At 52.4% G+C, this 27,528-nt stretch overlaps 3 protein-coding genes across 5 annotated transcripts; 1 reads left to right on the forward strand and 2 right to left on the reverse strand.

Annotated features, from left to right (window-relative positions):
* Nucleotides 1-979: 979 nt before the first annotated feature.
* Nucleotides 980-14,121, reverse strand: DRC7 (dynein regulatory complex subunit 7). Of its 3 annotated transcripts, none has more exons than XM_030956013.1 (16): nucleotides 14,023-14,121; nucleotides 13,319-13,448; nucleotides 12,738-12,912; nucleotides 11,767-11,892; nucleotides 10,437-10,631; nucleotides 9,976-10,119; nucleotides 9,442-9,660; nucleotides 8,629-8,739; nucleotides 7,770-7,845; nucleotides 7,156-7,284; nucleotides 6,184-6,312; nucleotides 5,491-5,717; nucleotides 4,389-4,604; nucleotides 3,247-3,357; nucleotides 2,090-2,188; nucleotides 980-1,409 (listed from the first exon to the last, which is right to left on the reverse strand). In XM_030956013.1, the coding sequence occupies exons 2-16, from the start codon at nucleotides 13,435-13,437 to the stop codon at nucleotides 1,308-1,310; spliced, it is 2,178 nt and encodes a 725-aa protein (XP_030811873.1). In that variant the 5' UTR covers nucleotides 13,438-13,448; nucleotides 14,023-14,121; the 3' UTR covers nucleotides 980-1,307. The 3 variants fall into 3 exon arrangements, with proteins under 3 accessions (XP_030811873.1, XP_030811874.1, XP_030811875.1); XM_030956014.1 differs by lacking the exon at nucleotides 14,023-14,121 and adding an exon at nucleotides 13,969-14,001; XM_030956015.1 differs by lacking the exon at nucleotides 14,023-14,121 and adding an exon at nucleotides 13,930-13,946.
* LOC115908058 (ZP domain-containing protein-like) lies at nucleotides 14,024-20,762 on the forward strand. Its single transcript, XM_030956352.1, has 10 exons — nucleotides 14,024-14,584; nucleotides 16,543-16,601; nucleotides 17,030-17,091; nucleotides 17,593-17,760; nucleotides 18,316-18,521; nucleotides 19,047-19,207; nucleotides 19,400-19,645; nucleotides 19,813-19,972; nucleotides 20,202-20,346; nucleotides 20,662-20,762. Exons 1-10 carry the CDS (start codon nucleotides 14,024-14,026, stop codon nucleotides 20,760-20,762), a joined length of 1,869 nt encoding a protein of 622 aa, XP_030812212.1.
* Nucleotides 20,763-21,999: 1,237 nt separating this feature from the next.
* Nucleotides 22,000-26,930, reverse strand: ADGRG3 (adhesion G protein-coupled receptor G3). The gene is made up of 13 exons (XM_030956203.1): nucleotides 26,753-26,930; nucleotides 26,283-26,312; nucleotides 26,039-26,198; nucleotides 25,849-25,957; nucleotides 25,172-25,312; nucleotides 24,961-25,083; nucleotides 24,648-24,687; nucleotides 24,474-24,574; nucleotides 23,912-24,024; nucleotides 23,487-23,770; nucleotides 23,126-23,219; nucleotides 22,484-22,770; nucleotides 22,000-22,115 (listed from the first exon to the last, which is right to left on the reverse strand). The coding sequence occupies exons 1-13, from the start codon at nucleotides 26,928-26,930 to the stop codon at nucleotides 22,000-22,002; spliced, it is 1,776 nt and encodes a 591-aa protein (XP_030812063.1).
* Nucleotides 26,931-27,528: the final 598 nt, after the last annotated feature.

Consider the following 27,528-nt stretch of genomic DNA (forward strand, 5'->3'; position numbering starts at 1 on the left):
GCCTTGTCAGGCGGCTCACGGGTGTCTCGGTGCGAGCGGGACTCCTGCGAGGCTTCTGTGCCTCTCCTGCGCGGCTGAGGGGCGGTCGCGCTGCTTGTGCGTATTTCTTGAGTCTTTGAAACCAATTACTCCATCAACAGAGAAAAATCCAATTTGACGCTGCTCCTTGATAATGACCTAAGAATGAAGGCTGAATTTCAAGGATTATATCCTTCGAGCTCAGGAGCGATGCATGCCGACAAGAGGGAAATCGGGCAAGAATGCCAGGAGGCCTTCGTGGATGGATGAGAAGCTGCGGAGCAGCAGATTAAAAAAAACGACAGTAGAAAAGAAGAGGTTTTTTTCTGAGAAAGGAAAAAGAAACTTTCAAGAAGTGGATATGAGGACGAGTGGCCTTGGAGGACTACAGGGAAATCCCCTGGCCAGGGGACTTGGGGCTGGATGATATTTAAGGACCATTCCAACCCTGTAATGCTCTATGATTCTATAATATGCATTTGCTGATGGTTTGGCAGCTGCTGTGTCCCTAATGCCTGTAAAAGGATTTTTAAATTAATTTATTCTGGTGTCTTCTCTGGTATTGAGTTAACATTGATGAGTTCATATCTACAGTGTTATATGGGGCAATGTTTTGTCATTACAGGGCTCTAGATCAGGTCAAAGAAATGCTACATTTGTGAACTCACCAGTTCAAAACCTTTGCTTATGAAAAACTGACTTATAAATTCGTTAAAATATTATGTTGGAAAAGAATCAGTATTAAATAATCCCACTCCTGCTGCCAGCAGCTATGGAGCAGATTTGGAAAAGAAAAGCCCTGAAAGAATGTGCATGGTTTGTCTCCCCTTCTGAAGCAGACCTTAGGGCTAAGGTCTCGTTCAGGTTCAAGTCTCAAACATGATGGAGTTTTGTGAAGAGACAATTGATGTAACTGCAGATGGGCCTTAGAAAAAAACAGGGAAAAGGAAAAGGTGCAGAATGGTGCAAATTTATTAAAATGTCTGCAAATCTGATAATACTGAAAAGTTTACTGTAGGCAACTCCAAAAAAGGAAAGAAGAAATCAGTAATGCCTGAGGTGCCCAGCCAGGTGAGGATTCCTGAGCAGCACCTCTTTAGGAGAATGGTTTTTTTCTATTGTGCCAACTGCTTTTTCTTACAACAAGAAGGGGAAAATCAGAGAGAAACTGTAGTGGGACATGGATTAAAGCATTTCACAGAGTAGCTTCTGTTCCAGGTTGCCAGGAGGCTGAGTTGTAAACGTGCCCTGCTCAGGCAGTCATTCCCAGCCCCTGCAGAGGCTCCACTTCACATCGTGGAGTTGGTTGCAGTGTGCTGGGTGACAGATTCATCCTCCCCTTCTGTTTGCTGACTCTTCTTCTCCAAGGAACTCTGCTCCTCTTCCAGCAACTGTGAGGGAACATGCAACCAGAAGTCAGGGAAATAGAAAGTGAGGAGCAAAAGCACAACTCAAGTCACAGAGCTGAGATGAAGGAAACAACAATCTGGAACTGATTTATTTTTGGGAGGGGGCAAAAAGTTTGAGATGAGGTCTCGTGAGAAGAAGAAAACAAGGGGAATCAAAATACGGAGCAGGAAGAGGCAGCAAATGCAAATGTTTTGCCTCACTAGAGTCAAGAAGCCCTGGAGAACCAAATAATCTGTGATTGGGCTAAGGACTAAATTTGACCCTGTGGCTATTTTGTTCTTTGATGCTAATTACAAATAAAAATACATATATCTGTATATATACAGGCATATTTATGGCTCTTTTAAAATACTCCCCCCATAATCCCTATTATCAACTAAACATTCTTAATTGTTTTCTTTATTAACTATACAAAACACAGTAATCTTTCTCAGTGGTGCAAGTTTTTCCAGAAAGTCAGGAGGCGACCATAGCACAACCATGTTATATTTCCCTGGGAAGGCAATTGAAGCTGTGCTGACTTACACCATACTGTGATTTGTCCCAATATATTTTAATGATATTAAAAGATCTTCAGAGATAATTCCTGATAGAGAAAAAGCTGACTCTGGATTTCTTTGAGTGCACGTACTGAATGCTGACATTAATGAAGTTTACCTACCGTGGCTATACGCTGGTCTCTCTGTGCAGTGGTGTATATTGAAACTGTCAATCTAATGTTGGCTTCTTCATTCTCACGGACCGCCAAAATATTTAACATCTTCCAAGAAATAAGAAGAAAGACCCCTCAGCTTTCCCACAAAATGAATGTACCTTTACAAGCCTGACCTGCTAACAGAGCAAATGCTGCATACAAGAATTGTAGAATGAGATTAAATATAGATCTGTGCAAACATGTCTACATCCTGCTGGATCAAGCTCATAGTCTTAATTTTAGACTGCTACTGTGTAGAAAATTCTTGAATGTAATTACTGATATTAACTGATAAAGCTTTTCTGGAATCATAGTTTTGGCACTACTTTAGAAATGGCACTGATAGCTTTGACTTATTCTTTGACATATAGGATATGCAGCATAAGCAATGGGAATATTTTGCCTGTTGATACAAGGCTGAGAAATTTGGTAAGGTAGTTCATGAGGTCACAGTGAACTAGCTTCAAATTTCGGAGGAAAAAATGTGATTTTTGCAAAGTTGTTCTTAATTACTACTAATATTCTGGGCTAATGTAGTTGAGAATTCCCTCTGCAGCTCCTTCAGGGATTTCTCTTCCTCAAAAAAAAACATTACAAGAAATCCAATAGCTGTGGCTCCATCTGCTAGAACGATTATCATAAAGTAATTACAAAGAACACGGATCTGTTACACCAGTCAGTGTGATCAGCAGTACAAAGTGTTTTATGAAGTATTTCTCTACAGCTGCTCATGCAACAAGTCACTTCAGTATTTGGGATAGGGTTTCCTGCAATGCCTAGCACCTAGATCTAGCATTACATACAATATCCTTGCTTTTTGGCCTCATTCCTGGGCAAATGGCAGGTAGGCTTCCAGATGCCCCAATTCATATATTGTCATTTGCTCTCTGAAATGTTTCCTCACAGGGAAGGAAGACTAAGAGCAGGAGCAGGAGAGTGTGTGACCCTCCATAAATATATTACAGCTATGTCTTCACTGAACAATGCCTGAGTAGCAAGAATAATAATTCAGCATGGACACCAGCTTTGTCCTATTTGATCACAGTTTATGCTGAGGAAGTTTTCAGTCAGCTGAAACTATTTCTGCACCTGATCAGCTCTGACACTGGACACCTCCCTGTTACCTCTGCTTCAGAGTCCCGCACCAGCTGCTTCAGATCCTTCTGTTCTGCTCTCAGCTCCCACAGCAAGTTGTAGAGATAGCGCATGTTCTTGTGCTTCTCTGAGGACCAGGGCTGGAAGCAGATCAGTCAGTGAGAAACAGCAGCACTGCCTGGGTGCACAGATCAGGTACTCTGCTGGCAGAAACTGCCACGATCCTGCTACAGCCAGTAAAGCAGCACTCCTTTCCATCATTGAAACATCAAACCTGTGGTCAGCATGGGTTTATCAGACTTCATTTTGATTTAGAATCCATCAGTAATGTGAACCAGATGGCACACTTTGCTGATGCTGCTGTTTTACAGTTGAAATGAGATGAATAGGAATGTACAGAAATAGAGATGAAAAAAATGGGATTCCAGCAATGGTACTCTGTGTATTCTCCCCAGTGGGAAACGGGAATTTTAAAAACCCTGTAACATTAAAAAAACCCCCTACTTTGTATTCTCTGTTTGGTTTTCCTAAGTGTAATTGTACAGCATCACTGCAGAATTTACTGGCAGCCTTCTGCCTCTGGTTACAGACTTGCACTGATGCTGTTAGTGGGGTAACCCCTCACCCCTGATGAGATCATTTGCCTTAATGGCAGCACTCCACTTCTTTTGGAATATCTTTTATTTAAGGCTAGCTAGCTAGCTAGCTAGCAATCTGCAATTAATTAAGCCTCTGCATCTGTAAACACTGTGCTATTTAAGGATTGATAGGACCCAAGAACTCCACAGCAGAAACAGAACCAAAACAAAGAGTGTCTGCCTTTGCTGCTCTGTTCTTGCTCTTTTTGAAGAGGGAACAACAGAGGACATTTCAGCTTCCCCACTATGAATCTCCAGAACTGAGTCCAACAGCTGCTGAACCTACATTTTGCAGGATCCCAGGGGATGGCAGAGTCTCCCTGATGACCAAACCTAAGAAGATGACCTCAGGCATGGCCAGAGCAGCCCTGCCATGTCACATGTCCTGCACTCCCAGCATGGCAGTGCATCTCCTGGGCTGTGGCTGTTGTCAGCCTGGAGCTGTGCAGGTGGAGTAGAGGGGCAGCATGGAATCTGTCATATCTGTATTTCTTTCACTGACATTTCACCTTTGTGTCTTGTGATCTTCATACCTGGTATTTGACAGTGTTTTCTCTGCTCAGGAAGATTTCACCTTCTCTCTTCTCCCTCCCTATTACTCTAGCGAAAACCACCTTTGAGGGAATGATGTCATAGATCTCAAGGTGATATGTCAGCTGGATGACATCGTCTATGACCTTAAAGACACGTTCCTCTACATCTTCATCAGCAGGCTTTCTTGGATTTCTGTGGAAATACTCCTTGATTTGCTAATGGAGAGTGAAAAAAAGATACAGAAGCAACTTAGACAACACAAAACTGGGAAATTTACAGATTTGGGTAAAATCCCAAGGTAAAAATTGTGCTTTTCTGCCTGGACTTGCATCTTTTGGCCAATGGTCCTACTGTTCTTGCCTATGTCTTAAAAAAAACCCAACCACAAAGCTGCTTAAAGCAATATAGAAGTTTCCTATTTGTGGAGCAGAGTATGCTTTCCAAACCACAAGGTAGCTTGGGATGCATCCCTGCCTGAGGGACCTGCAGGAAGCAAGGTGTTTTGGAGGAAAGCAAAGTTTCCCACATTTCCCAACACAGGGGAGGAAAAGGTAGCATGTTTGGTGCTGGTCCAAAGACAGACCACTGCATGGCTCTGTCTTGGCAGGTGAAGTGTCTGAGCCATACATACTGCCAGATGTCAGACTTTCTCCTTCTGTTCTGCAAACCCGACCTGACAAGAGGAAGTGTAAGATTACCTGCCTGTAACAAATCAGAGTGATGAGACAATTCATCAGGAACCTAAAATGGTATTAGTTTGGGCTCAGCACACAAAATCATTTTCCTAGTTCTGAAACTTGTGAAAATTTTTTTCTGAAATCATAGTCACTTTTTTTCTCTTTCCTCTGACACACAATTTCCAAGCCTTAGTTTCCTAGTTTAATTCTAGCTGTTCAATGCAATTCCTGACAACTGGTCACAGTAACTCTCTGTCAGGCAAGCAACTGTGAGACACAGCAGCTGAACAACGCTTGGATGTCTCATCTGGAGACATCAGCCTCAGCCATGCCCACTGAAAATGAACTGAAGCCCCAGGCAGTATGTTTTGCATAGTTTAAATATCACAGTGACACATATTTTCTGTTCCTGCCTTGGCCATACCACTATGGGCCGGGCGTTAGCCTCAGCTGTGCCTCCAGCCATTTCCATTCCCCGGTCTCTTTCACCAAACTTTATGTGCCGCTTGTGCAGGAGGTCCTCCCGCTCCTCGAAGTACTCTGTCATCTCTGTAGCCGTTTCAGAACGTTTCCAGAGGCCATCAACTCGTGCTTTGTGGTAAAACTCCACTGTGTGCCCAGTCTCAGGTTCCAGTGATGTGTAGGTGTGAGCTAAGGACAAATCAGACACAATTTCAGAGTTAGCAGCTAGCTTGTAATACACTGAACACAAGCATGGCCAGGGGAGGTCTCATTTTCTTCAGCTTTAACAACAGATCTGATGCAGGGGTTATCCTCAGCTGCACAACACTGAGAGAACAAGCATAATCCTAAAGAGAAAGTTTCAGCTTCTATCAATTCTGCTGATAAAAGCAGAACTGTATCACCCTGATACACATGACAACTATGTATTTTTCTAACACGTAGAAAACTACACAGCTGTGGGAGCACTGCCCAGGACTGCAAGCCACCAACCCAATTCTCTACTCTTCACTGGAGATCATTTTATTTATCTAGAAAATTTATCCCACAAGTATCCTGTCCCCCCTGCCTTTCAGCTTTGGGCTTTTGCTACTGCTAGAAGGGAGTCGTGTGAAATCCCATCAGCTGCAGTGGCTGCCCAGATGAGCTGGAATACCTTTAAGAAGGAGGGGGTGTCCAGGATTAAAATGGTCTGTGATCAGCTGTGTTTGATGATTCACTTCTCTCATATACAGCAGGTCTTTTCGGTGTTCAAACCATTCCTTCACCTCCAGTTCTTCAGTACCTGGCAGGAGACAAGTCATTTTGCAATCTTAGGTCACCCTGATGGAGGAGGCAAAATTCTGATGGGCTCTGAGTGTCTGTGCCAGCACCCTGTGCTCCTGATATACCCTCAGTGGACACAGTACGGCCACTGGAACTGCCCCTGTGCACAGGGGAATTTTGTATGGGAATCCTGATCTACATTTGAGTAGATGAATTATACCCTAAGAGGGTCTATTCCTTTCCATCAACCAGAACTAGAGTAATGAGCTCAGGCATAGAACATGGCACAGCAAAGGGCTATGGATAGACAAAAGAAATTCCATCCCAAATATTTATTCACGGTGTCAGGAGATTGGAGCATCACACTATCCAAGAAGGCTGAGGGCAGGACACTGTATGTCCAGTTTGGAATCTGCATGGTTTCTTGAACCAGCTGTTAAAAATAATGTTTTCAACTACAGAGATACCCTCAGGCTGTAGCTGCCCCTTTCTATGGCCCCTTTTGACACCAATGAGGAAATGAAGATAGTGACACTATTGGATCAAATCCAACCAGCCTTCCATTTCTCTGAAGACTGAAAATCCAAGCAGCTGACCTGTGACACTGAACAGTTTCACTGGTGTATAAAACAGATTCAAACTCTTGTGAAAACCCCCAGCAATGCTGAAAAGTTCAGGGGCTCCACAGACTAAGCATGATGAAGAGTTGGAGGATAAAGTAAATAATTCCCCCACAAAGCTGAAAGGAAAATGAGAAAGCACAAGAGAGACTCTGGCAGAAAGGGAACCACGTCCCCCTTTCCATCAGCACAGCCCAGGCTGTGTGCTCAGTGTGTGGAGTGTGCTCTCTCATCCCTCTTACGGTCAGAGTCTGCGTAGACAGTGAGGCGTTCCACCAGCCCGTCTGCGTTCGCATACGCCGCCCATTTCTCCTGCTTTGCTTTATCGTACAGGATCACCTTCTTCCCCCGGGGAAAGGGATTCTCATATTCTGCAGTGGGCAAGAGACATGTCAGACAAATTGACTCCTCTGTGTTCAGCCCCAAAAATAAAGAATTTGAGAGGGGAAAAAACCATGGTCTAAGGGACATTATGCATTTATTTATTATGTTCTGCTGGCAATAAAGCTGTTCAGATTCTGTCTGTTGTCCTTTAATGTTATAATAACTCTTTTCTCTCCCCAAACAGGTATTTGATAATGCAGGAGCAGTTCCTTGTGCATAGCAGTAAGAGAAAGACCATCCCAGGAAAAATTCCCAGCTGGCAGGAAAAGAGTGTGGGGTGTGTGTCTGTGGGGGATGAGACAGGGCAGCACGAGGGCAGCCACTGGAACCAATAGGTGTTGTGGTCTTCATCTATTGTGCTTCACTGTCACTGTTTGACCACCTGAAGGAGAACCCAATTAGATAGACAAATGTCCTAAACCCACTGAAAGGTCAGCTGGGGGCAAGCAAAAGGCAAAGGAAAAATACCTACCTTTGCAAGATACCTTAATTCGGTCTACCCATGATAGTGGCATCTCAAAGCTCCTGCCTATTTTCTTCTTTTCTTGCTGAAACAGAAGCAGAGATTTGTGGTTTTGGCAGCATCTCTTACTGTGCCAGGAGGCATTTTGGTCTTGGTGAACTGCAGTGATGAGAGCTCAGCTCATGTGAGGCTGTGTTCTGGTGAGCACCATGGCACAGCTACAACAGCACATCCCTACTCAAGCCTGATGAAATTATCTTCTCCTGGCTACTGCTCATACTGGCAGGGAATGAATGTGGCAATCACCAGATTATTTTATGTAGATCCTGGAGGACTCTTTGCTCCCCAGCTATGGGTACAGGCTGAGAAGAGTAGATAGCAGGAGGGAATTATTATTTGCATTCCTTTGTCCTGCTGTGGGGGTGCAATGTCTTTTTTATCATGCTGTCTTCTCCCAACATGACAACATTTTGTGCTTCTAGTACATGGCATTTTTTGTATTTTAGAGAACACACATTATTTCTGCATTTGGTTGGCAGGTTCACCTTGCAGCCAAGAGGGGAAGGTGACCAGCATAGAAAGAATGTCCACAAAAATCTCATTCTGGATTTTTTAAAATTATTTCACCCCAAAGGCCAATGCACTGGAGGCTTGCAGAGATCCCTAGCCACTTATGACACCTGAAGTACCACTTGGAGTCCTGCTTCAGAAATCACCAGAACTCTCCTAGATTGAGAAGGAATCTAAACCTGGCCAGAGTAGAAGGGATGTGACCTGGAGAGGGCAGCAGGCAGGCAGATATTCACTATGGACACACTGGTTCCACACAGGGTCCCCAGTGCTCAAGAGCATCGCTTGGGTCACTCACCATGTCATCTGTGCTGTCCTTGGGTGACTCTGTGGACAACTGAGAGGCCTCGTTGCTCTCTGGAAACATAACTTCCCAGTAGAAATGATTACTCAAGTCAAAGCTGAGATCCTAGGGCATATAGAAAAAATTCTTTTAACTACAGGGCATTGTCAAGGGCCTGACACTAAATTTGACCATTGCATCAAGATGTCTGTGGTGCTCTGGACCTGCCTGGGTGCCAGAGACTTTAGGAACTCTAGGGAGTTGAGCTCCTCAAATCCTTGGCTGGCTGGTGAGACCCCAAAGACCCCTGTCCCTTGAGGTTGCAGAACCCCTTCCTCGTGGTGCCTCTTCCTCAGATGAGAGGAAATGGCTGGAAATGCTTCTGCCTCCTTCCTCTGGGCAAGTGTGGCCCCAAGGGCAAGCTGATCCAACTCAGACCCTCACCTCCCAGACTCTCTGTCTGCTGGGGGATAGCTGAGGTGTGGTAAGAGCTAAATCAAGATTTTACCTTCCTTGAGCTATGCCTGACAGACCCAAAACATCCTCTGCCTCCAAAGCTGTTGTTTGAGAGCAGGAATACCTAGCCATCCTTAAAAGCTGAAACTCTTGCAGTGTAGGGATTTCATACATGTGATCTGTATTTGCTAGCTCAGAGTCTGGGATGCCCTGGAGTAGTTCCATAGTCTGTGTAATCAGAGCAACATGACCAAAACCAACACAGGGAATGGTTAAGTGGAAACTGGAGCACTCCTGGTCTTGGACTTCCCCAGGACTCAGGTGAGCCCAGCTGTCCCTCAGTGGCCAGGCAGGGTGCTGAGGGCTCCCTACCTTGCAGCCTTTGTGGCAGTCCTGCATGTTCACCCAGTAGTTCTTGTCGTTCCAGATGCTCTCAATCCCAAGGAAGCACTCATCCTTGGTGCTGTGGCTGTTTCCTGTGAAGGGGTTGATGAAGAAGGTCTCGGGAACCTTCCTCTTCCCAGACAGAACCAGAACCCAGGCGTGCACCCGTAAGCCATGCAAAGGGTCTTGCTTGGGCTTTTCCACCTCCTGTAGCACAGAGGATAGAGCAATAGTTACTGCCATTTCACTGACACTTCATTCCAACCCAAGGGCCATCTTGTCCTTTCCTCTGTCCACTTCTAAAGAACTCCAGGCTCTTAATGCTCTTTAAGAGTGAGGTACATAGTCAGCACATGTTCCTGTGCCAGCACACACTGTGCTCCTGCAGGCCAAGAGCTCATGGCCATGATCAAGGCTGTGTCATACTTCAGGAGGGTGTGAGCTCTTCTCTTTGGCCAGCCATTACCTCTGTCTCAGCTACTTTTCCTGAAGCTCACAGGAAGGTGGACCTTGCTAACTCACCTCAACCACCTCCTCTTCTCTTTCCTCCTCTTGTGTGGATTTAGCTTCTTCCTCCTCCTTGGCCTTCTGCTGAAGCTCAAACTGGCTCTTTGGCTCTAAAGGGTACTTAATTCTATACTTGTTGGGATCCTCCTTTACTGGTTCCTGCAAAAGCAAGGTATTACAGTGAAACCCAGCAGAGATCAAGAGAAGGAAGTAAATGTATGGCTTACAGGTAACCCCCAGTTCCCAACACTTGGCAGTTTGCAATATTGCACCTGGTGAGCAGAAATTCAGTGAAGCCAAAAAGGCCTTGTAAGGAGCTGTAGAAAATCACTCAAAAGATTGCTTTGGTGGGCACAGACTGAAACCCAGTGTGGACCTGAAGCTGTTTCCCCTAGCTCAGCTCTGGAGCTCACTGGACATGAACAGGCTGAGAATGTGTGCTGGACTCCTCCCTGCCCACTGACTGCAGATCTCACCTCTGGGGGCTTCTTGAGCCGTGGGCACACCTCCTGGGTCTGGTCCAGGGAGCACATCTCGAGGGTGGCATATCCATGTACACAGTAGGCATCGTAGCCAGCCCCCACCAGCAGGGAGCACAGCAGCACGCTGAAGTCAAAGCAGTTCCCTCGCTGGTACTTCACAATGGTGGTTGGGGAATAGAGTGAGCTGGGCTTGAAAGAGAGAGATCACGTTCACAGTGCTTGTCTTGTGGAGCTGAAACGTGCACCAGGCAGAGAGCAGGGGAGAGAGGCATTCCCCACATCCCTGGGCCCTGCATCCTATGGGAATCTGTTATGTAACATTTCTTCAAAAGCCACTGACTCTAAAACTCCCCTCCAAAATGATCTGGGGAAACTCTGACCTCAAATCTGGTGATAAATTTAACCACAGGAAGGGAAGGAAATTACAAACTCATCAAACTGCTGAAAACCTAATGCTAATCCTGGAATGGGATTTCCCTCTCTCTCCTGCTGTTCTGTCTACTGGTCTTCCAAGGAAAACAACATAAACTAAAGTATAGTTCACAGGAGGAAACATATTTCCTTCTGGCCCTCGCTGGTGAGCAGTAAAAGGTATCACTACACATGTACTGCATACAGAGAGGTTCTAATCCCACTCAGGTCTCAGACACCACCTAAGGTGATCAAGGCAGTCTCCACCTGCTAAATGGAGATACCTTCTGTGTAGTCAGAAAGTGCCAAAGCTCCTCTTGAGTCCCTGGGGCTCTTGGGACAGACTGTGCCTGGTGCAGATTGTTTTGGTCACTCTGCAGTCCTTGCTAGCAAGGAGTGTGTTCTCTTAGCTGATTCTCATCAAGAACTTGTCCCAGCTCTGGCATCATCCCTTTTTGCTAACCTAGAAATCTCCCTTCATCCCAACATATACCCAGATACGGGAATATAAATGTCAAAAAGTGCCTAAGAACAGGTCACTGAGGTCAAGTATCATCCCCTAGGGTTTTTGTGCTCCTCTGTTCCAAGGTGTCTTGGTTTTCAGAGGGGAGGCTTGTCAGCCATTGCCTCCCACAGTGCTCCAGCTGCTCATCTGGGCTGGCTGAAGGCAGGGTCTGGTATTGAAGAAATGGTGCTTAATTACTTAAAAGGTATCACACTGCACATGCACAGTGGATCCAACAGAATGCACTGGGTCTAGGAAAATCAGGGGGCTGCCTAAATAGTGAGGGGATGGTGGAAGTGCCGGAGACCTTTGTGACCCCAGCCACTGGGACTTGCCCACTGTGTCCTGCTGAAAGGCCCTTCTGTCACCTCTGTTGTGTCTCTGCTGGGGCTGCAGCCCCTTTCTTACCGGCGTCATTGGGCACTTGAGGGGCTCCATGATGAGGTAGTTAGAGACAAAGCTGGCACAGCCTGACCAGTAGTACATGTCTGGGTAGGGCAGCAGGGTTGGCCTCACTGTTGTGCTCACAAACTTCTGTAAGGCAACAAGAGGAGTTTGATTAGCCAACAGGCCCTTGGCAGAGTCTCCTCTCCAAAGCCATCCTCAGACCACCCCTGGATGTTGCAGTTCAAATTCAGGATCTTTCTACAACATACCAACAGCATCAATATCCCTTCTCTCCAGTTCCAAGATGGAAATTTCATGGGGTTGGGAGGCTGTCTGCTTGCCTTTGGCTGAAACTTCAACCTCATCTCAGACACATTCCAGATGTGAGCCAGTTCTTCTCTTCATTTTCAAGCAAGTCAAATAGCTACTGCCTTTTCTGGCTTTTGCATCCTCCAGCATTTTTTTTCCTTGCATGTTAATAATACAACAAATTTTGGGGAAAGCTGGTACAAACTAGCAATTCCAGGTGCCCAGGGGTGCAGGGGTGAAACATCAGGTCCAGAACTAGATAGCAGTTGTGCAGCTTGGGCCCAGAGAAAACAAAACCAGACCAAAACCTTCCACATTTACTCCTTCCCTGTAACTTCGGGGAAGTTCAGAGTAAGTCCTAACTCTGGATCCTCATCTGTGGCTGAGCCTGAGCCTTATCTAGTTCATGTGTTTCTTTTCCTTCCCTTTATGTTTCTGTGGTCTCTCTTGTTTCCTAAGCATCACTCTGCAGCCCACATGACAACACCAACATTTATATGGCTCATGGATTTGGACAGCCAGGGTGTTCCTGGGGCTCTGTGTGCTCGCTCAGGGGCTGTGGGTTCAGCCAGCAGGTTCCCATTCCCTTTAGCCAGGAGAACTTGCTGCTGCTCTTCCACAGCATTTGGCACTGTGGAATCCAAGTGTTCCCTGCGCTGTGCCCAGCCCCACCCACCCCATACCTGCACTCCACACTCGTTGAGCGGGTGGATGAAGAGCGGCTTGCGGTCAGGGCACAGGTGAGAGTACTGCTGCAAGAAATGGTCAGCCAGCTGCAGCAGCTTCTTCTCCTGACGGGAATTTGTCTTGTATGAAGATGGTAAGTTGGATGTGTCAATGGAGCTCCAGTCAAAATCACTGACATGGCAGGGGGAGGCAGAGAGACACAAGTAATAAGCCAGGAGCAATACAGGCAGACCTGGTATCAAAACATGGCAGAGCTTCCCTGTATCACAGGTACAAAATGGGGGCCATATCCAAGGATATGATTTTGACATAGCCAAACATCTCCGGAGCAATGGGAAACTGACATATACCCAGAGTCTCAGAGGATCTTATACAGTGATGAATGGATGTACAACTAAATGAGTTACCTTGTCTTACTTGCACACGCACACTCTTGGACAAACGCATCAGGCACAAGAAATTTGCTCACTCCCATCACCATGCAAGGGGACCACATGTGCCATCCACACATGTGTAATCACCCTGTGGGGCCCAAAGAGAACATCTCTGCTCATCCCAGCCATGGACAGAGACTTACGTTTCATTGCTTATGACAGAGGCTTCCTCCACATCTAGCTCATCGAGGAAATCACTGATATTCAAAGAGATCACATCTGGCGGTTGCTCCACTTCCTCCTTCTCCTCCACGGCCTCCATTCTGCCCGGCACTACAGGAATGCACACACAAGGGTGAATTCAGGGGTGGGACCCAGCTACACAAGGAACAGAGAAACACTCTCATTGTGGCCGCAGTGCTTTGGCACACGAACATGGCTGAGGCAGCTAGAAAGGGACAGCACTGCGTTTGGGCTGGGACAAACTGTCCAATGTTCCTGGACACCCTAAGCGTGCAGAGCAGGCAGAGCCTGGCTCAGCAGGGCAGCGCACGTCCCCATATTCAGACCGCGTCTCCCGTGCCCTCCCTCCTGCCCGGGGTGCTGCTGGCGGAGCAGCAGCTCCATCAACCCTCAGAGCACCGGCCGTGCCCAGCCCGCGGCCCGCAGGGGCCTTGGAGGGAGCGGCCGCTCCGCGGAGCCGGCAGCCCCCAAGGGCAGCGCCTGCCGCGTATCGCCGCCGGCGCGGGCGGTGTTTGTGTGCCGTCCCTGCGGCCAGGCTGACCCCGAGCGGGGCACACAGGGAGGCACAGACCTTGCCCAAGGGCCCCGCACCGCCCCGGCCGCCCCTCACCGCGGCTCCAAGGGCAGAGCGGCCGCTCCGGCCCCGCGCGGCTCCGTTGCTCACCATGGCAACGCCCGCCCCGCGGCTCGGGGACGGGCCCGCGACTCCTCGGGGACGGCACCTGCACCTCCTCGGGATGGGGCTCGCGGCTCCTCGGGGACAGGCCCGCGGCTCCTCGGGGACGGGCCCGCGGCTCCTCGAGACGGGCCCCGCGGCTCCTCGGGGACGGGCCCGCGGCTCCTCGGGGCGGGCCCGCGGCTCCTCGAGACGGGCCCCGCGGCTCCTCGGGGGCGGCACCTGCACCTTCGGGGCGGGGCCCGCGGCTCCTCGGGGACGGGACCTGTGGCTCCCCGGGACGGGATCTGCGGCCACCGGGGTGCCCCCAGACCTTCTGCCACAGCCCCGGCCCGGAGGTTCCCCGGGACCCCTGCGCTGCCCCAGCCCCGGCGCCTGGCCCGGCCCGGCCGCCGGCACCGTGCCCCGGGCCCGCTGGGAGAAGGGGACACCGCGGAGCAAAGCAGGGGACAGCGGCCGGCCCTGCCCGCCACCACGGCTGAGCTGTCGCCCTCCAGGACCTGCTCCGAAACTCACGAGTTCGGCTCTCTTAAAATTAAAGACACCCCCGGTGATCCTTTGTTGCAGAGGGACTTACCCAAAAGCTGGTACCACAGGATGTCAAGACACCTTGTTCTTTTTTTCTTTTCTTTTTCTACTTCTTTTTCTTCTCCTTTACCATTTCCTTTTCCTTTTTCCTTTTCTTTGTCTTTTTCCTTTTTATATTTTCATTTTCCTCTTTTTTCTCTTTATTTCCTCTTTATTCTTAATTGGAAGTTCATTAGACTGTAAGCAGGGTCAGATGCTAAACACTTTTTTTTCTGATTTGTTGTTGTGGTTAAGAAAAAATATGGATTGATGGACGGATATTCACATTAGGCACTCTGTTAAGGGAACCATAGCAATTAAAGCTTTGAGGATGCGCAGACTGCAGTCAAAATATATCAAGAAGCATCATTTTGCGTGATTAATGTGGTTTGCAGCTGGTTACTGTTGCCCAAATGGAATGAACCCGTGTTGAGGGCAAAGGTTTAGGTTGGATATTAGGAAAAGGTTCTTCCCCCAAAGGGTGGTTGGGCACTGGAACAGACTCTCAGGGAAATGGTCACAGTCCCCAAGCTTGCCAGAGTTGAAAGAACATTTGGACAATGCCCTGAGAGGCACAGGGTGGGACTGCTGGGGTGGTCCTGTGCAGGGACCGGGAGTTGGACTCAGTCATTGCGGGTGTGTTTCACGTCTGGATATGAAACAAAGTGGGGTAGGATCCTCCATCTCTCACCAGCACTTCTCAGCAGTTCTTAAATCCCAGAAGTCAATTAAAAAAAAAAAAAAGATAAGACAAATATATGTTGTGGTTCCAAAACTGCCTGTACTCAGCACCCAAAGTTATCTGGCCTTGGCATGTGCTGCTATGGTATCTGTTGTTATTGCTGCATCAAAAACAGATACCACAAAACCAGCTGGATGCCCAGACCCCAGATCCTGGAGGGTTTTGCTGACACTCCTTGTTTGGCACCCTCTCAGGGCTGTGGATGCTGGATTGGGTCAGCCTCCACAAGCTGTTGGCTCATGGGCACGGCCATCCTTGCTGGAGGAAGGACTTTGAGAGTCCTTTCCTCCTCCCCGGCCCCGAGGGATGCTCAGCGGGCTCTTGTGCAATCCCAAAGGCTGCGTGTTTGCGTGGGGCAGAGCGAGGAGATGTCGGGAGGCGATAAAAGGCACACAGCGGGAGGCACGGAGCAGCCCCGGCGTGCCGAGCAACCCCGAGGGGAAGGAGCATGGATGGAGGAGCACAGAGCAGCCCGGCAATGGTGAGCAGGGGGAGAACAAGGTGGTGGGACCTCTCAGGATGGATCTCTCGGGATGGGTCTCTCAGGATGGGTCTCTCGGGATGGATCTCTCAGGATGGGTCTCTCAGGATGGGTCTCTCGGGATGGATCTCTCGGGATGGATCTCTCAGGATGGATCTCTCGGGATGGATCTCTCAGGATGGGTCTCTCAGGATGGGTCTCTCGGGATGGATCTCTCAGGATGGGTCTCTCGGGATGGATCTCTCGGGATGGATCTCTCAGGATGGGTCTCTCGGGATGGATCTCTCAGGATGGGTCTCTCAGGATGGGTCTCTCGGGATGGATCTCTCAGGATGGGTCTCTCGGGATGGATCTCTCAGGATGGGTCTCTCAGGATGGGTCTCTCAGGATGGATCTCTCGGGATGGGTCTCTCAGGGATCTCTCCTGCAGCCAGCAAGGAGCAGACAGGGCATTAACTCTTCCTGTGCAGCTGCTCAGGGTCAGTGCAGGGGGGTGTGGGTGAGCTGTGTGAGGGGGATTTTGGCACTGGCTTTGTCCTGCTCTCAGCACTGACAGAGCATTGCCCAGCCACCAGTCCTGGCTGACTTGCATCCACATCTCTGGTAAGGAGTATCTGGTGTCCAGGGCTGGTCCAGCACTGTGCCAATAATTTCCCTTAAGAATCTGTAGCAACAGAAGACATTGTCCTTATGACACTAATTTTGGTAGTGTTGAAAGGTTTGGGTTTGTTTTATTATCCTGTTGTCTCCTTGTTATAGTTATGATTTACTGGAACAGTGAGGATCCTTTTGCAAATCCTAACTCTTCAAAAGAGCTGTAGTGGGAAGAGGGTAACTCCTTTCCTCTTTGGGGAGTCCAGACTGATATCCCATCTGTACAGCTTTACTCAAATTGCCACTGAAATGTGGCTTTGTCAGTGCCAGCACATCCCTGTGGGTCCCAGGGCTGGTTTCTCCCACCTCCTTTCTGGAATAGCTACCTAAATTCAGGATAGTATTTGACCCTTGTGTTAACCTGATGGGGGAAGGCTGATCTGGCCCTTTGGGATGGGAAATTACTTTGAGCCATGGAATGTGGGAAATACAGTACAGAAATTATTGCACCCATACTTGAGGATTCAGCCTTTCTGAATGACTGCAGACATCTCCGGTGAGCATGATAACAAATCCAAGTTATCCAGAGCCTGCTTGTTTTTCCAGGACAGGATTGTGAGATGTTTGCTGCTGCTCTCAGTGCTCTGCCTGGCTGGCTGTGAAGGCAACAAGAGTGAGTCTCCCCGTGCTCTGTTCCTGCTGGGTCATGGATGGGTAGTATGGCAAGGAAAGGTCAAACCTCCACCTGCTCCTTGTTCAAGTTCGTCATTCAGCACACTGCTGAAGGCTGCTAAAGAGGAACAATGGAATAGGGCTCAGAGAGGCAGGAACTGGGGTCCAGGAGCCAGCAAAATAGGCAGAAACTGCAGCCTGTCCCCCCCCAGCCATGAAGGGTGTGTAACCCATGGTGCTGCAATGTGCCACCCTGCTCATTGGTGACAGTGACAGGCCTCTTAGCTCTGGTCCAGATTACAGCCAGGCTGAGGAGGTCTCACAGCCTCCCAGCAAGCTGAGGCAGCAGGTTCTTCCTCAGATGTGTCTGCTCTGGCTCCAGGCAAGGATCTCAGCCCTTGAGAGCTGTGCAGAGCTTCCTGCTGTGAGGTGAGTTCTCAAATCTCTCATCGGGGAGGAATTCTTGCTGCATTTCATCTTTCTTGCCTTTGCTTTGCTGCAGGTGACCTGGCCAGCACCCATGGCCCAAGGCCAGGTGTTGCCCTCCGTGTCAAGAGGAGCCCAGATGCCTGCGTGCCCAACCCGTGCCAGCACCAGGGGCAGTGCCAGGTGCCTGTGGACAGACCAGTTTGCAGCTGCAAGCCAGGCTTCACAGGGGAATTCTGCCAAGGTAGGGCTGGGAATGCTGGGGAGCCCTCCCCAGTCTGTCCATGGGCACCAGAGGGGACAGAGATGGGCACTGGTGTTACCACTGCTCTCCACCCCTGCAGCACATCCCAGCTCCTGGATCAGGTGTATTCTGCACCACTAGAACCATATCCTGGCTATGTGCTGGTAAAAGACCCAGCTACAAGCCATTTTCCTCTTCCCCAAAAGCCTGAATTCCTTGGCTGTGCCGTGGTGCAGCAGGGCATGCTGCAGGGCACAGCTGCCTCACAGTTTCAGAGCAAGCACATCCACCCTGACACAGATACAGCTCCAGAAGCCTCTTCCAGACACTGGCCAAAAACTGTGTCTTCCTCCTCTGAAGGAGAGGGTCCCTGTCCCTCTGGTGCCCTAGACACACGGTGGCGGTTGTGTGGAGAGCCCTCCAAAGGGACCAGCCTGTCTCCTGCCCAGTGTCTCTGAAGAGCCCTAGCTCAGCGGGACTGTGCCACCCTCCAGCTGGCCTAGGGCTCCTTCAGGCCTGTCCCTTATTGCTATTGCAGATGGCTTTTTCCCCCAGATGTGGTGCTGAAGCTGGCCTGTGAGGAAGAGCACATGAAGATGATGGTGAGGAAGGAGGTGTTTGAGCTCTTGAAAATCCCACTGGAGCTTGTCCACTTGAAGAACCAGGCATGCAAGGTCTCAGAGAAGGAAGAAGAGGGTGAGCTGTTTTTTGCAGCCATTCTCACAGGTGAAAACCACACTGCCTGTGGATCAGTGATCCAGGTGAGGATCCATAGCTCCAAAGCCAGGAGAGGAGCAGACGTGGTGAGGTGGGATGGCAAAGGGCAACCCCAAAGGCTTTTGCTTTTATATCTGGGTGCTGAAAAGTTCTCACTCCCCTTGAAAGTCTTCCCTGAGGATGTCAGAAAGCTCTTCTGTCTCCAGCAAACCGCTGCTGGCAGCACATTTTGTCTTATTTAGGAGAGCTTGGAAGTCTCATTGTGCACTGGTAACAGCCCTCAGCTTTCTGAAGACATCCTGTGAGCTCTGCAGCCCTGTTCCCTTGGTCCCTGACTTGCTTCATGGAGCAGGAAGGGAGCAGACAAGGTGCTCGAGCTCTGCATTGCACAGCAGAGCCCTGTGCTCACCTGTGCCCACTGTCCTGACTGCTGTGCCAGCAGCACCCCGACACAGGCTGCAAGCCCAACAGATATCCAGGCCTGCAGCAGCTACAGCTGAGTTGTGCCTTCTGAACTTGCAGCTCTGTGTGTGGCTTTAGTCATGACCTTGATTTCTGTGTCGTTCCAGCAAAACAGCTCCCATGTCTCGTACTCCAACGCCATCGAGTCGGAGCAGGAGGCCCCCAGGGCCACGATCTCCCGCAGTTTTCAGCTGGAGGTGCACTTCTCCTGCATCTACGCCTACCAGCAGCTTGTGAGACTGCCCTTCACTCTCACTGCTGTTGACAAGTGAGTGTCCCTCTTCACCTGGCTGCTGGCATGGTGTCTTTGAGCTTGGAGAGAAGTAGATTCAGTGAGACAATTTGCAAAGGTGCTGGGGAGCCCTAGAGAGCTCTGAGAGCAATGGTGGCTTCACCTGTGCAATGTCCTTCCCACCTCCTTGTTCTGTTTGTGAGCTCTCATCCTGTGCTCTCCTCTCAGGCTGGTACAGCTTGTGGTCAGAGAAGGACACTTCAATGTCAGCATGAGACTGTACAAGTCCCCCTCCTACCTCGAGCCTTATCACCTGCCAGGTGTGGCTGTCCCCCTCACGGACACACTCTATGTGCTGCTGAAGATGGAAGGGCAGCACCAGCTCAAGTATTTCCTGCTGAGTGTTCTGGACTGCTGGGCCACGCCGAGCCCGGATCCGCACCAGGACACGCAGCACAAGCTCATTGAGCAGGGGTGAGGGCAGTGAACCCAGCACATCCGTCCCCTTGCACACAGTGTGTCAGGGACTAGACAGAAATAGGCCAGTGGGCTGCACCCATTCCCTGTGGGATGTGTCATCCCACAGGGATAACCCTGCTCCACCTCGTTTGCCACCCACTGATCCAGCCCCCGTGTCCCAGGTGTCCCCATGACGAGACGGTGACCTATCTGAGTGCCATTGGCGAGAGCACCACTGCCAAGTTCAGCTTCCAGATGTTTCAGTTTGTTGGTTACCCTGAGGTGTTCCTGCACTGCCGTGTGCAGCTCTGTGTTCCTGACAGCCCAGAGCCCTGTGCCAAGGTGAGCTCCCTTGCTGGGCTGTGGGACGAGGGGCTCTGCTCTGCTTTTGGGGGCCTCACCCAAACACCTCCAGAATCAGAAGCCCTGAACACCAAAGGTGCAGGGGCCTGAACCCACCAGAGACCTCCTTTCCCTCTTCCCTGGGAAAGGAAGGGAGATCTACAGGACAGCCCAGGTGCAGGGTGCCCTCCCCTGCCCTCCATCACCCTTCCTTTGGCTTTGCTGACAGCAATGCCCCAGGCACTGGAGGAGCAGGCGGGCACTGGCAGATGACTACAACAGGATTGTCTCCTACGGGCCCATCCTCCTGCTGGCTGCTCCTTCCTCGGGAGCAGAGATCCACCATTCCAGCAGCGACCAGCAGGACCCAGCGGGTATGTATGTCCTCCTGGGCACCGAGAGCAGTCCAGCAGATCCAAGCAGCAGTCCAGGAGCAGGGCTGGGGGCAAGCCCACCTACAGCACGGCTCAGAGCAGGCATGCATGCTGAGCTGTAGGCAGCAGGGGTGGGTGGAGGCCATTTGAGGTGTTGAGTGCTGTTAGTGCCCTCAGGATCCCAAAGTACCCCCAGCTCCTGTGGCTCCTGCCTGTCACAGGAGATGACCTCCCTGAACCTATCCCCAGTCAGGAGATGCCTCAGCAGGGCTCAGGGGACCCAGATACCCAACCAGTCTCTCTCCTCTTTGGCAGGACCCAGCCCGTGGCTCTCCAGGGCCCTCACCCTGCTGGGTGTGCTCGCCGTGCTCGCTGTGGCTGCTGCGGCCGTCAGCGTGGGGCGGAGGATGGGTTAGGAAACAGCTCTTTCCCAATAAACATCACAGGAGCAGAGAGGCTCTTGCTGTGTCTCTGTGGGTATTTTGGGGAAGGGGGTGATGGCTGGCTGCAAACACTGCTTGAAGGATGAGGTGCATCACAGTGTTTCTGTTCCCTGTAGCATCTCTTGGACCTTCTTCCCTTCGGGCCCATGGTCTGTAAACCCAGAGTATGTACCCAGGGATGGGAGAGCCCTCCCTCCTGCTTCCCTCTCCCCCACAGAGTCACCCTGGTGTGTGGGGAGATGAAAATACCCCACTGTAGATACCAAAGCTGGTCCTTGCATAGTTCTGTGCCACACAAAGACAGTGTTAGCAGAGAAAGGGCTGCTTTGTGCATGCACATGTGTGTGGTGGGTGTGTGTGGGTGGGTGTGGGTGTGGGTGTGTGCACCCATCCATAGTGATTTCTCTCTTCATTCAGATGACATTTCTCTTCTCATTCATAGCAAATGGCCAGCAAGACTTTTCCCATTGATACCTCTCCAATATAAAGCAAATAACAAACAATAATGCAGGTATTAAAGACTAAATTCACAGTGCTCAGACAGCTGGCAGGGATTTAATACCAAAACACAGATCAGGAGACAGAAGTTGCCCTGCAAGGCAGCTGTATGTGCATTTTGGCTAGAGCACCATGTCCGTGAGGGAATTGCTGCTGGCCCCAGAGGCTGTTTGGCAGGAAGGACACACAGCAGATCTCTGCCAGAGAGCAAGGAGATGTTTTGCAAAGAAGCTCATGGATTTCCTCTTCTTTTTGCTGATTCCCAGATACAAACCCCCCACATCTGGGCTGCAGCACGTCAACCCTCTCCCTCCAGTGGCAGGAAACTCACTGCTGGGCTGGTTCAGCACCAAAAGCCACCTCAAGCAAAGAGGGTGATGGCTCCATCACAGCTGAAGGCAGGTGCTTTGTGGGCTCCCTCCTTGTCCCCTGGGGAATGAGATCAGGGCCACCTCGAGACCATGGAGCTGCAGCCTGGAGGGGCTTGGCAGAAGCATCATCTGTGGAGCTCCTTGCCCAGGGCAGCCCAGCAGGAATGAAAGGGACAGAGCAAAGAGCCCTGCTGAGGTGGACCATGCCCACTGAAGGGTAAACTGAGGCATTGTTAGCTGATCTCCCCTCTGTGAGGAAGCTGTATCTGCCAGCATCGCTCTCAGTGGATGCAGGTGCAGGCAGGGAGAGAGGTCCAGGCAGGAGCTGCTCCAGGCAGGAGCTAGTCCTGGGAGGCTGTGGTGGTTTTGTCATGTCTGATGATGTAGGAGAGGGAACCAGTGCTCTCCTTTGTCTTTGGGTAGTAGAGGACAACCAACCAGATGAATATGAAGATTCCTGCAGGGAAAGGAAGACAAACACTCAGCAGCAGCAGGAGACAATGGGAAGCATCTTGCTAGGATGCTAATGGCACTTCCAGGGGATTCCCTCAGCTCAACCCCTCCTTCACAAGAACCATTTGGCTGGGAGTGGCTAATGTCCCTAGTCCTCTGCTAAGGAATGCCCTTCTTGGAGAAAAAACAGAGAGGATGTGATTGGGAGCAGCTCCGTGCTGGTGGTTGGGACCTGCCCTGACAAAAGGAAGGGTATGACAGTGCTGGGAAGACACTGGTGCCTTGGGATCCCTGGTCAACCCACAGCCAGGCTGGCTTCTGCCTCCTCCACCTTCCCCACCCAAGCCAGGGAACCCCGCAGTGAGTGCTGACCTTGGAGAGAGTTGAGGACGGTGAAGAGGTAGAGCACAGCTGCAGAGGAGATGCCATAGGTGAGGAATGCCAGGGCCCAAGTGGCTCCCAGCAGGCAGAAGAGCCCTGCTGCCACCAGAGCCACCTTCCAGGGCTTACTGTGTCCCTGCACTGCCCCAGTGCCCTGCAAGCTGCAGCTCTTGTGGGTCACCACCCCGAACACAGCCATGTTGAAGAGGAAGATGAGGCCAAAGTAGCCACAGTTGGTGATGTAGTGCACCAGAAGATGTTTGGAAGTGATCCAGCACCTGAAAAGAGACAACCCTGGTGCCTCCAGCAGCCTTGCAGGCCTCAGCAGCACCCATGGGAGCCTTCCAGGGGGGAGCAGGGGGACAGTGGTGGGTAAACACTGCCCTCGTGTTGCTCAGCTGGCAGGGACCTGGGCAAGCTCCAGGTGGACCTTGGGCTGCAGGCATGACTGAGGAGGCTCAGCATGAGAGCTGGGGGTGGCTGCTGTGTGGCAATCACAATTAAGGAAGCAGAAGCAGAAGCATGGCCCAAAGCAGATGGGTGCAATCCCTGACTGCTGCACTCCTGGCAGGACTGAGCTGCCCCTCCCTGTGCTAAGGGCCCCCTGAGCCCAGTGGGCAGTGGCACACGCACAGGTGGGCTATGGCCTGGTGGTCCATGGTCTGGATGCTGTATTCTCCATAGCTGCCAAGAGCTCCTGCCACTCCCACCACGAGAGCAGGGAAGCCTGGAAGAAGGGAGACACAATCACACAATTGTTTAGGTTGGAAAAGACCTCTAAGATCATCGAGTCCAGCCACATTCACCACTAAAGCAGTCCCCAAGTGCCACATCCACACATCTTTGAACACTTCCAGGGTTGGTAACTCCACCACTGCCCGGGACACCCTGTTCCAGTACCTAACCACCCTTTCAGTGAAGAAATTTTCCCCAGTATCCAACCCAAACCTCCCACTGCCCCTCTCACCCCCCACCTCCCATCCAGGCTGCTCACCCCAGCCAAGCAGGCACAGCTTTGCCAGGTAGTGGTGGATGTAGGTGCCGAGCACCTTGACAAAGAGGAGGTAGAGCTGGCAGCCCTCCAGCGCCGTCCAGGTGAAGCAGCAGAGCAGGCAGTAGTGGGTGAGCCCCCCCAGGAGCCCGCAGGTGCTTGGGGGGACCCTGCCAGCAAGCCCACTGTTGAGCAGGAAGGCCAGGTTGAGGAGGAGCAGGCTGCCCACGAGGTTGAGGTGCAGCCCCAGGTTGGTGCGGACGGTCTCCTCCAGCCTGAACCTGCACCTGTGTCCCCACAGGGAGCAGGGAGGGGTCACAGGTGAGCAGGGCCTGTGCTGTGGCACAGCAGGTCCAGGAGAGGCACTGGCACTGCCTCACGTCTCTCCCAGCCTGACAAGCCCCCATGGAGCTGCCGGCTCATCCCACCTGACGAAGATGCAGAAGGCCACGGTGAAGATGGAGAAAGCCATGGCTACCCCACAGCCAGCAGTGGCAACAGCCATCAGAGCTCTTGCTGTGGAGGCATCCAGAGCTGGGCTCTGCCAAACATGCAGATGTTGGGTTAGACAGGCCCTGCCCCAGCCTAGAAACCTGACTGCAGGTGCCAGAGCCATGGGCTGCTGCAGGGACCCCATACCAGCCCCAGCAGATTTCAGGGGAAGCAGGGCAGTGGTGGCTCAGAGGAGATGCTCTGTGGGTGAAGTGGACCACCGTGAGCACCCTCCTGGGGGTCTCCACCAGGATTGGGGCCTCAAGCTTTGTTCTGCCAGAGCCTGCACAAAGCTGGGGCTTTTTCCAGCCTGCCCTGCTCAGCTGAGCTGCTGCTGCCCTCCTGAGCTGGGGCTGGGCTCGGGTTTGGGACCTTGCCTTGCCTGAGCACAGATATAATTGTCCCTGTGGGGCTACTCATGACACCCAAGGGGCCACAAAGGTGTGCAGGCAGCACTGCCGGGGCACAAGCAGGAGCTGCAGGAAGCGGGGTCATCACCAGGAGGAGGGTGAAGAAGGTGAGATGGTCACAGGAGCAGACTGTCCCCTTGTCCCCGGGCTGTGTGACACATCCACTGCTGCGCCAGCCTCCTGCCCGCCCTGCAAGAGGAGCGGCTGTGAGCGCTGGGACAGCGGCCGTGCCCCGCCCCACACCGGCCCCGAGCAGCCGCACCTTTGCTGGCATCCCAGAACACGCATCGGGGGGTGACGCCCTGCAAGGGAGAGAGCAGCATCAGCCCCTGCCCCAGGGAGAGCAGCATCAGCCCCTGCCCCAGGGAGAGCAGCACCAGCCCCTGTATGGGGAGAGCAGCATCAGCCCCTGCCCCAGGGAGAGCAGCACCAGCCCCTGCCCCAGGGAGAGCAGCACCAGCCCCTGCCCCAGGGAGAGCAGCACCAGCCCCTGCCCCAGGGAGAGCAGCACCAGCCCCTGCTCCGGGCAGGGGCACTGGAAGGGAGGGGAGGGCAGCCCTGCAGGGCTGGCTCACCTGGGGCAGCTCCCCGTGGGGGAAGGCGAGCTGCACGGGCTCCTGCAGCCCCGACATGCTGCTCTCCCCCACCGTGATGCCCACCACGGTGTTGTCCAGGACCTGCCCCGTCTGGTTGACCTCCTGTGGAGGGGAAACCCTGCAAGGGCTGAGCTGGTGGGCGGCAGGGGCTGGGGGCAGCAGGAAGGATGCTGGCAGTGCCAGCCTGTACCTTGAACATGCCAAGCTGCTGGATATTGAGGACTGTCACCACCACACGCACTGTTTGGCTGCTCAGGGACCGGAATATCTCCCTGGGGAGACGGATTTTACCTGCCTTCCCTTTCTCTGTGGTGTTCAGCCTGCTGGGGCCCTGCAGCAGAGAACAGAGTGAGAGGTCGTTTGCTGCCAGGTGACATCTCTGTTCAGAACCCACCGATCTTGCTGCAGGCACAAATTCAGCCCTGCCCAGGTGGGTTTGCTCAGCAACATCAGCAGGAGCCCTGAGGGCAGAAGGAAAGAACCTCATTCCCAGCATCCAGCATCTATGGGGGCAGAGCTGGGAGTGAGACCCAGCAGATTCTCCACCCACACATGGTCCCCTGGGACATCCAGAGCCTGGGACAGCCCTTGGTGGGCAGGAGGCACAAGGTCACACCTGTCTCTGCTCCTTTCCTACCTCACACTCCCCCTGACCCCCCTGGCTCCTTGGGGAGGGCTCTTTCCTCCCAAGCACCGTTTCACATGGCTCCTTGCCAAGGGATGTTGAAGTTGGTGTGGGCCCATGATGCAACCCCACAGGGAGGAGGAAGAGCACAGCAGGGCACACCACACCCTGGGGCAGGGGCTGAGGGGTGCTTGGAAAGTGTGGGACCTTCCAAGCAAGGGAGAGGGGGGGGCACACCTCACCTCAGTGGGGGAGAAGGTGATGAGGACATCGCGGGTGACAGCCCTGCTGACATTGAGGAGCAGAGCCTTGAGCCCAGCCAGCCAGCTGTGCCGCCCTGACTGCAGCAGCCTGTGGGACAAGGGGGGCTGTGGGACACAGGAACATGGGGGCTGAGCCCCCACACCCTGTCCTGGCCAGCCCTGCCCCTACCTGAGCCAGTGCTCCCTCAGGCAGGCGCAGGCGCGGCTCTGGGAGCGCCACAGCTCCGGGCAGTGCTGGGGCAGGGGCAGCCCTCGGGTGCTGCTGCCTGGGCTCTGCTGCTCCAGCACCACACTGCAGCACTCCCGGTGCTCATCACCCCGCTGCAGCTCTGGGCAGGGCGCAGCAGTGACCGCTGGCACCGCAGCACGGCGTGGGCCCTGGGAGCAAGGGCGGGAATGGGAGGGGAACTCACCCGAACAGCTGTCCTGTCCTTCGGCAACATCTGGAACAGGGGGATATGGAGAAAGGGGCAGACCTCCCTCAAAATCTAGGGTCAGCCCTCCCTCTGTCCAGAGGGAAAGGGGAGGAGAAGGCAGGAGAGTCTGGCAGCTGCCAGGTTTTAAAGGAACAGTCCTGCAGTTAGATGGGCTTCAAAAACACCTGGACATCAATCAGAGCTGGTGAGGGCAAAACCACCGTGCCCAGCCTGCCACGGGGCTCACAAAGGAGACCCTGGACTGCTGATCCCGGGTTTTAAAAAAGCCCCCAGCAACAAAGCCCCCAGCTCTGCTCACCTCTGCACATCCCAGTGGGGACGCTTCCCTCTGGCCTGTCCATGTTTCAGGATGAAATCCCCACTTGGTCTTTTGGTGAACACCTTCCCATGGGAAAACCTTCCCACAAAGCCCATGCACCACCCCCAGTGCTAAGGATGCCACTCACCAGGCAGCAGCAGGAGCAGCAGGACAGTGCCCAGGAACACGTTCACGCCACTTTGTGGGGTCTCCTGGCTGCCCCCGGCCATCCCACCACACTCTGCTCCCCTTGTCCCAGCAGCTCTGCTCCTCCCCAAGCTCCCCCAGGGCTTGTGGCCGCTTCTGAGGCAAGAGCTGTTCCTCATTTCCCTTCTGGGAGCCCCTCACGCCTTCCTGTGGGCTGGCAAGTGACCTCCTGTCCCAGCTCACAGCAACGGCAGCAACCGCCCGAGCCGCAGCTCCTGCCCGGCACAGCTCAGGGCTTTTTGCTTTCCCTTTCTCCCCACACTCCTGATGGCCCTAACCAGCCCAGCAAATGCTGGAGCATCCTCATCTGGCCATCACCACAAGCCTCCAGGATGAAGCATCCCCCTCCTGCCCCAGCTGGGTGGAGGGGGATGATCTGCAGGCAGCTGGAAGGGAGGTGGTGGGATGGGAAATGTGGTGCTGTGTTTGCAAGAGACACAGCCAGGAGAGCCAGATCCTGCCTGGCCCCACAGGCACTGAGGGGTGATTCCCATCCTTTGATGTCTCCCTCCTTGGATCCCTGTCCTCCCTTCCTGCTGGGGAGTGACAGTCCCTGGAGATTCCCAAGCCGTGGTACCTCCCTCCATAACCCCAGCCCCAAAGGCAGCAGGCAGCCAGTGCTCTGCCAGGAGCTCCATGATCAGTCCCACTATCCTCAGCAGGATCCTACAGAGTGAAGTGCTGGGTCCTGCCCCAGAAATGGGATAACCCAGATGA

Source organism: Camarhynchus parvulus, chromosome 11 (genome assembly GCF_901933205.1).
Source record: "Camarhynchus parvulus chromosome 11, STF_HiC, whole genome shotgun sequence".
Taxonomy (NCBI): Eukaryota; Metazoa; Chordata; class Aves; order Passeriformes; family Thraupidae; genus Camarhynchus; species Camarhynchus parvulus.

Bases quoted from the DNA above. Each gene is read 5' to 3' on its own strand.
- DRC7 (XM_030956013.1), bottom strand. From the start codon at position 13,437: ATGGAGGCCGTGGAGGAGAAGGAGGAAGTGGAGCAACCGCCAGATGTG. The intron at 10,632-11,766 runs GTAAGAAAGGGG...CTCTCTTTCAAG, and splicing joins TCAAGTGCCCAATGACGCCG to CCCAGCTCACTCTATTCCCC. The intron at 7,285-7,769 runs GTAGGTATTTTT...TGCCCACTGCAG, and splicing joins AATTAAGGTATCTTGCAAAG to AATATGAGAATCCCTTTCCC.
- ADGRG3 (XM_030956203.1), bottom strand. From the start codon at position 26,930: ATGAGGAACAGCTCTTGCCTCAGAAGCGGCCACAAGCCCTGGGGGAGC. The intron at 24,575-24,647 runs GTGCGGCTGCTC...CTCCTCTTGCAG, and splicing joins GTTCTGGGATGCCAGCAAAG to GGCGGGCAGGAGGCTGGCGC. The intron at 23,771-23,911 runs GTGGGATGAGCC...GTGGGGACACAG, and splicing joins GCCTTCTGCATCTTCGTCAG to GTGCAGGTTCAGGCTGGAGG.
- LOC115908058 (XM_030956352.1), top strand. From the start codon at position 14,024: ATGGCAACGCCCGCCCCGCGGCTCGGGGACGGGCCCGCGACTCCTCGG. The intron at 16,602-17,029 runs GTGAGGATCCTT...TTTCCAGGACAG, and splicing joins AGTTATGATTTACTGGAACA to GATTGTGAGATGTTTGCTGC. The intron at 18,522-19,046 runs GTGAGGATCCAT...GTGTCGTTCCAG, and splicing joins CCTGTGGATCAGTGATCCAG to CAAAACAGCTCCCATGTCTC.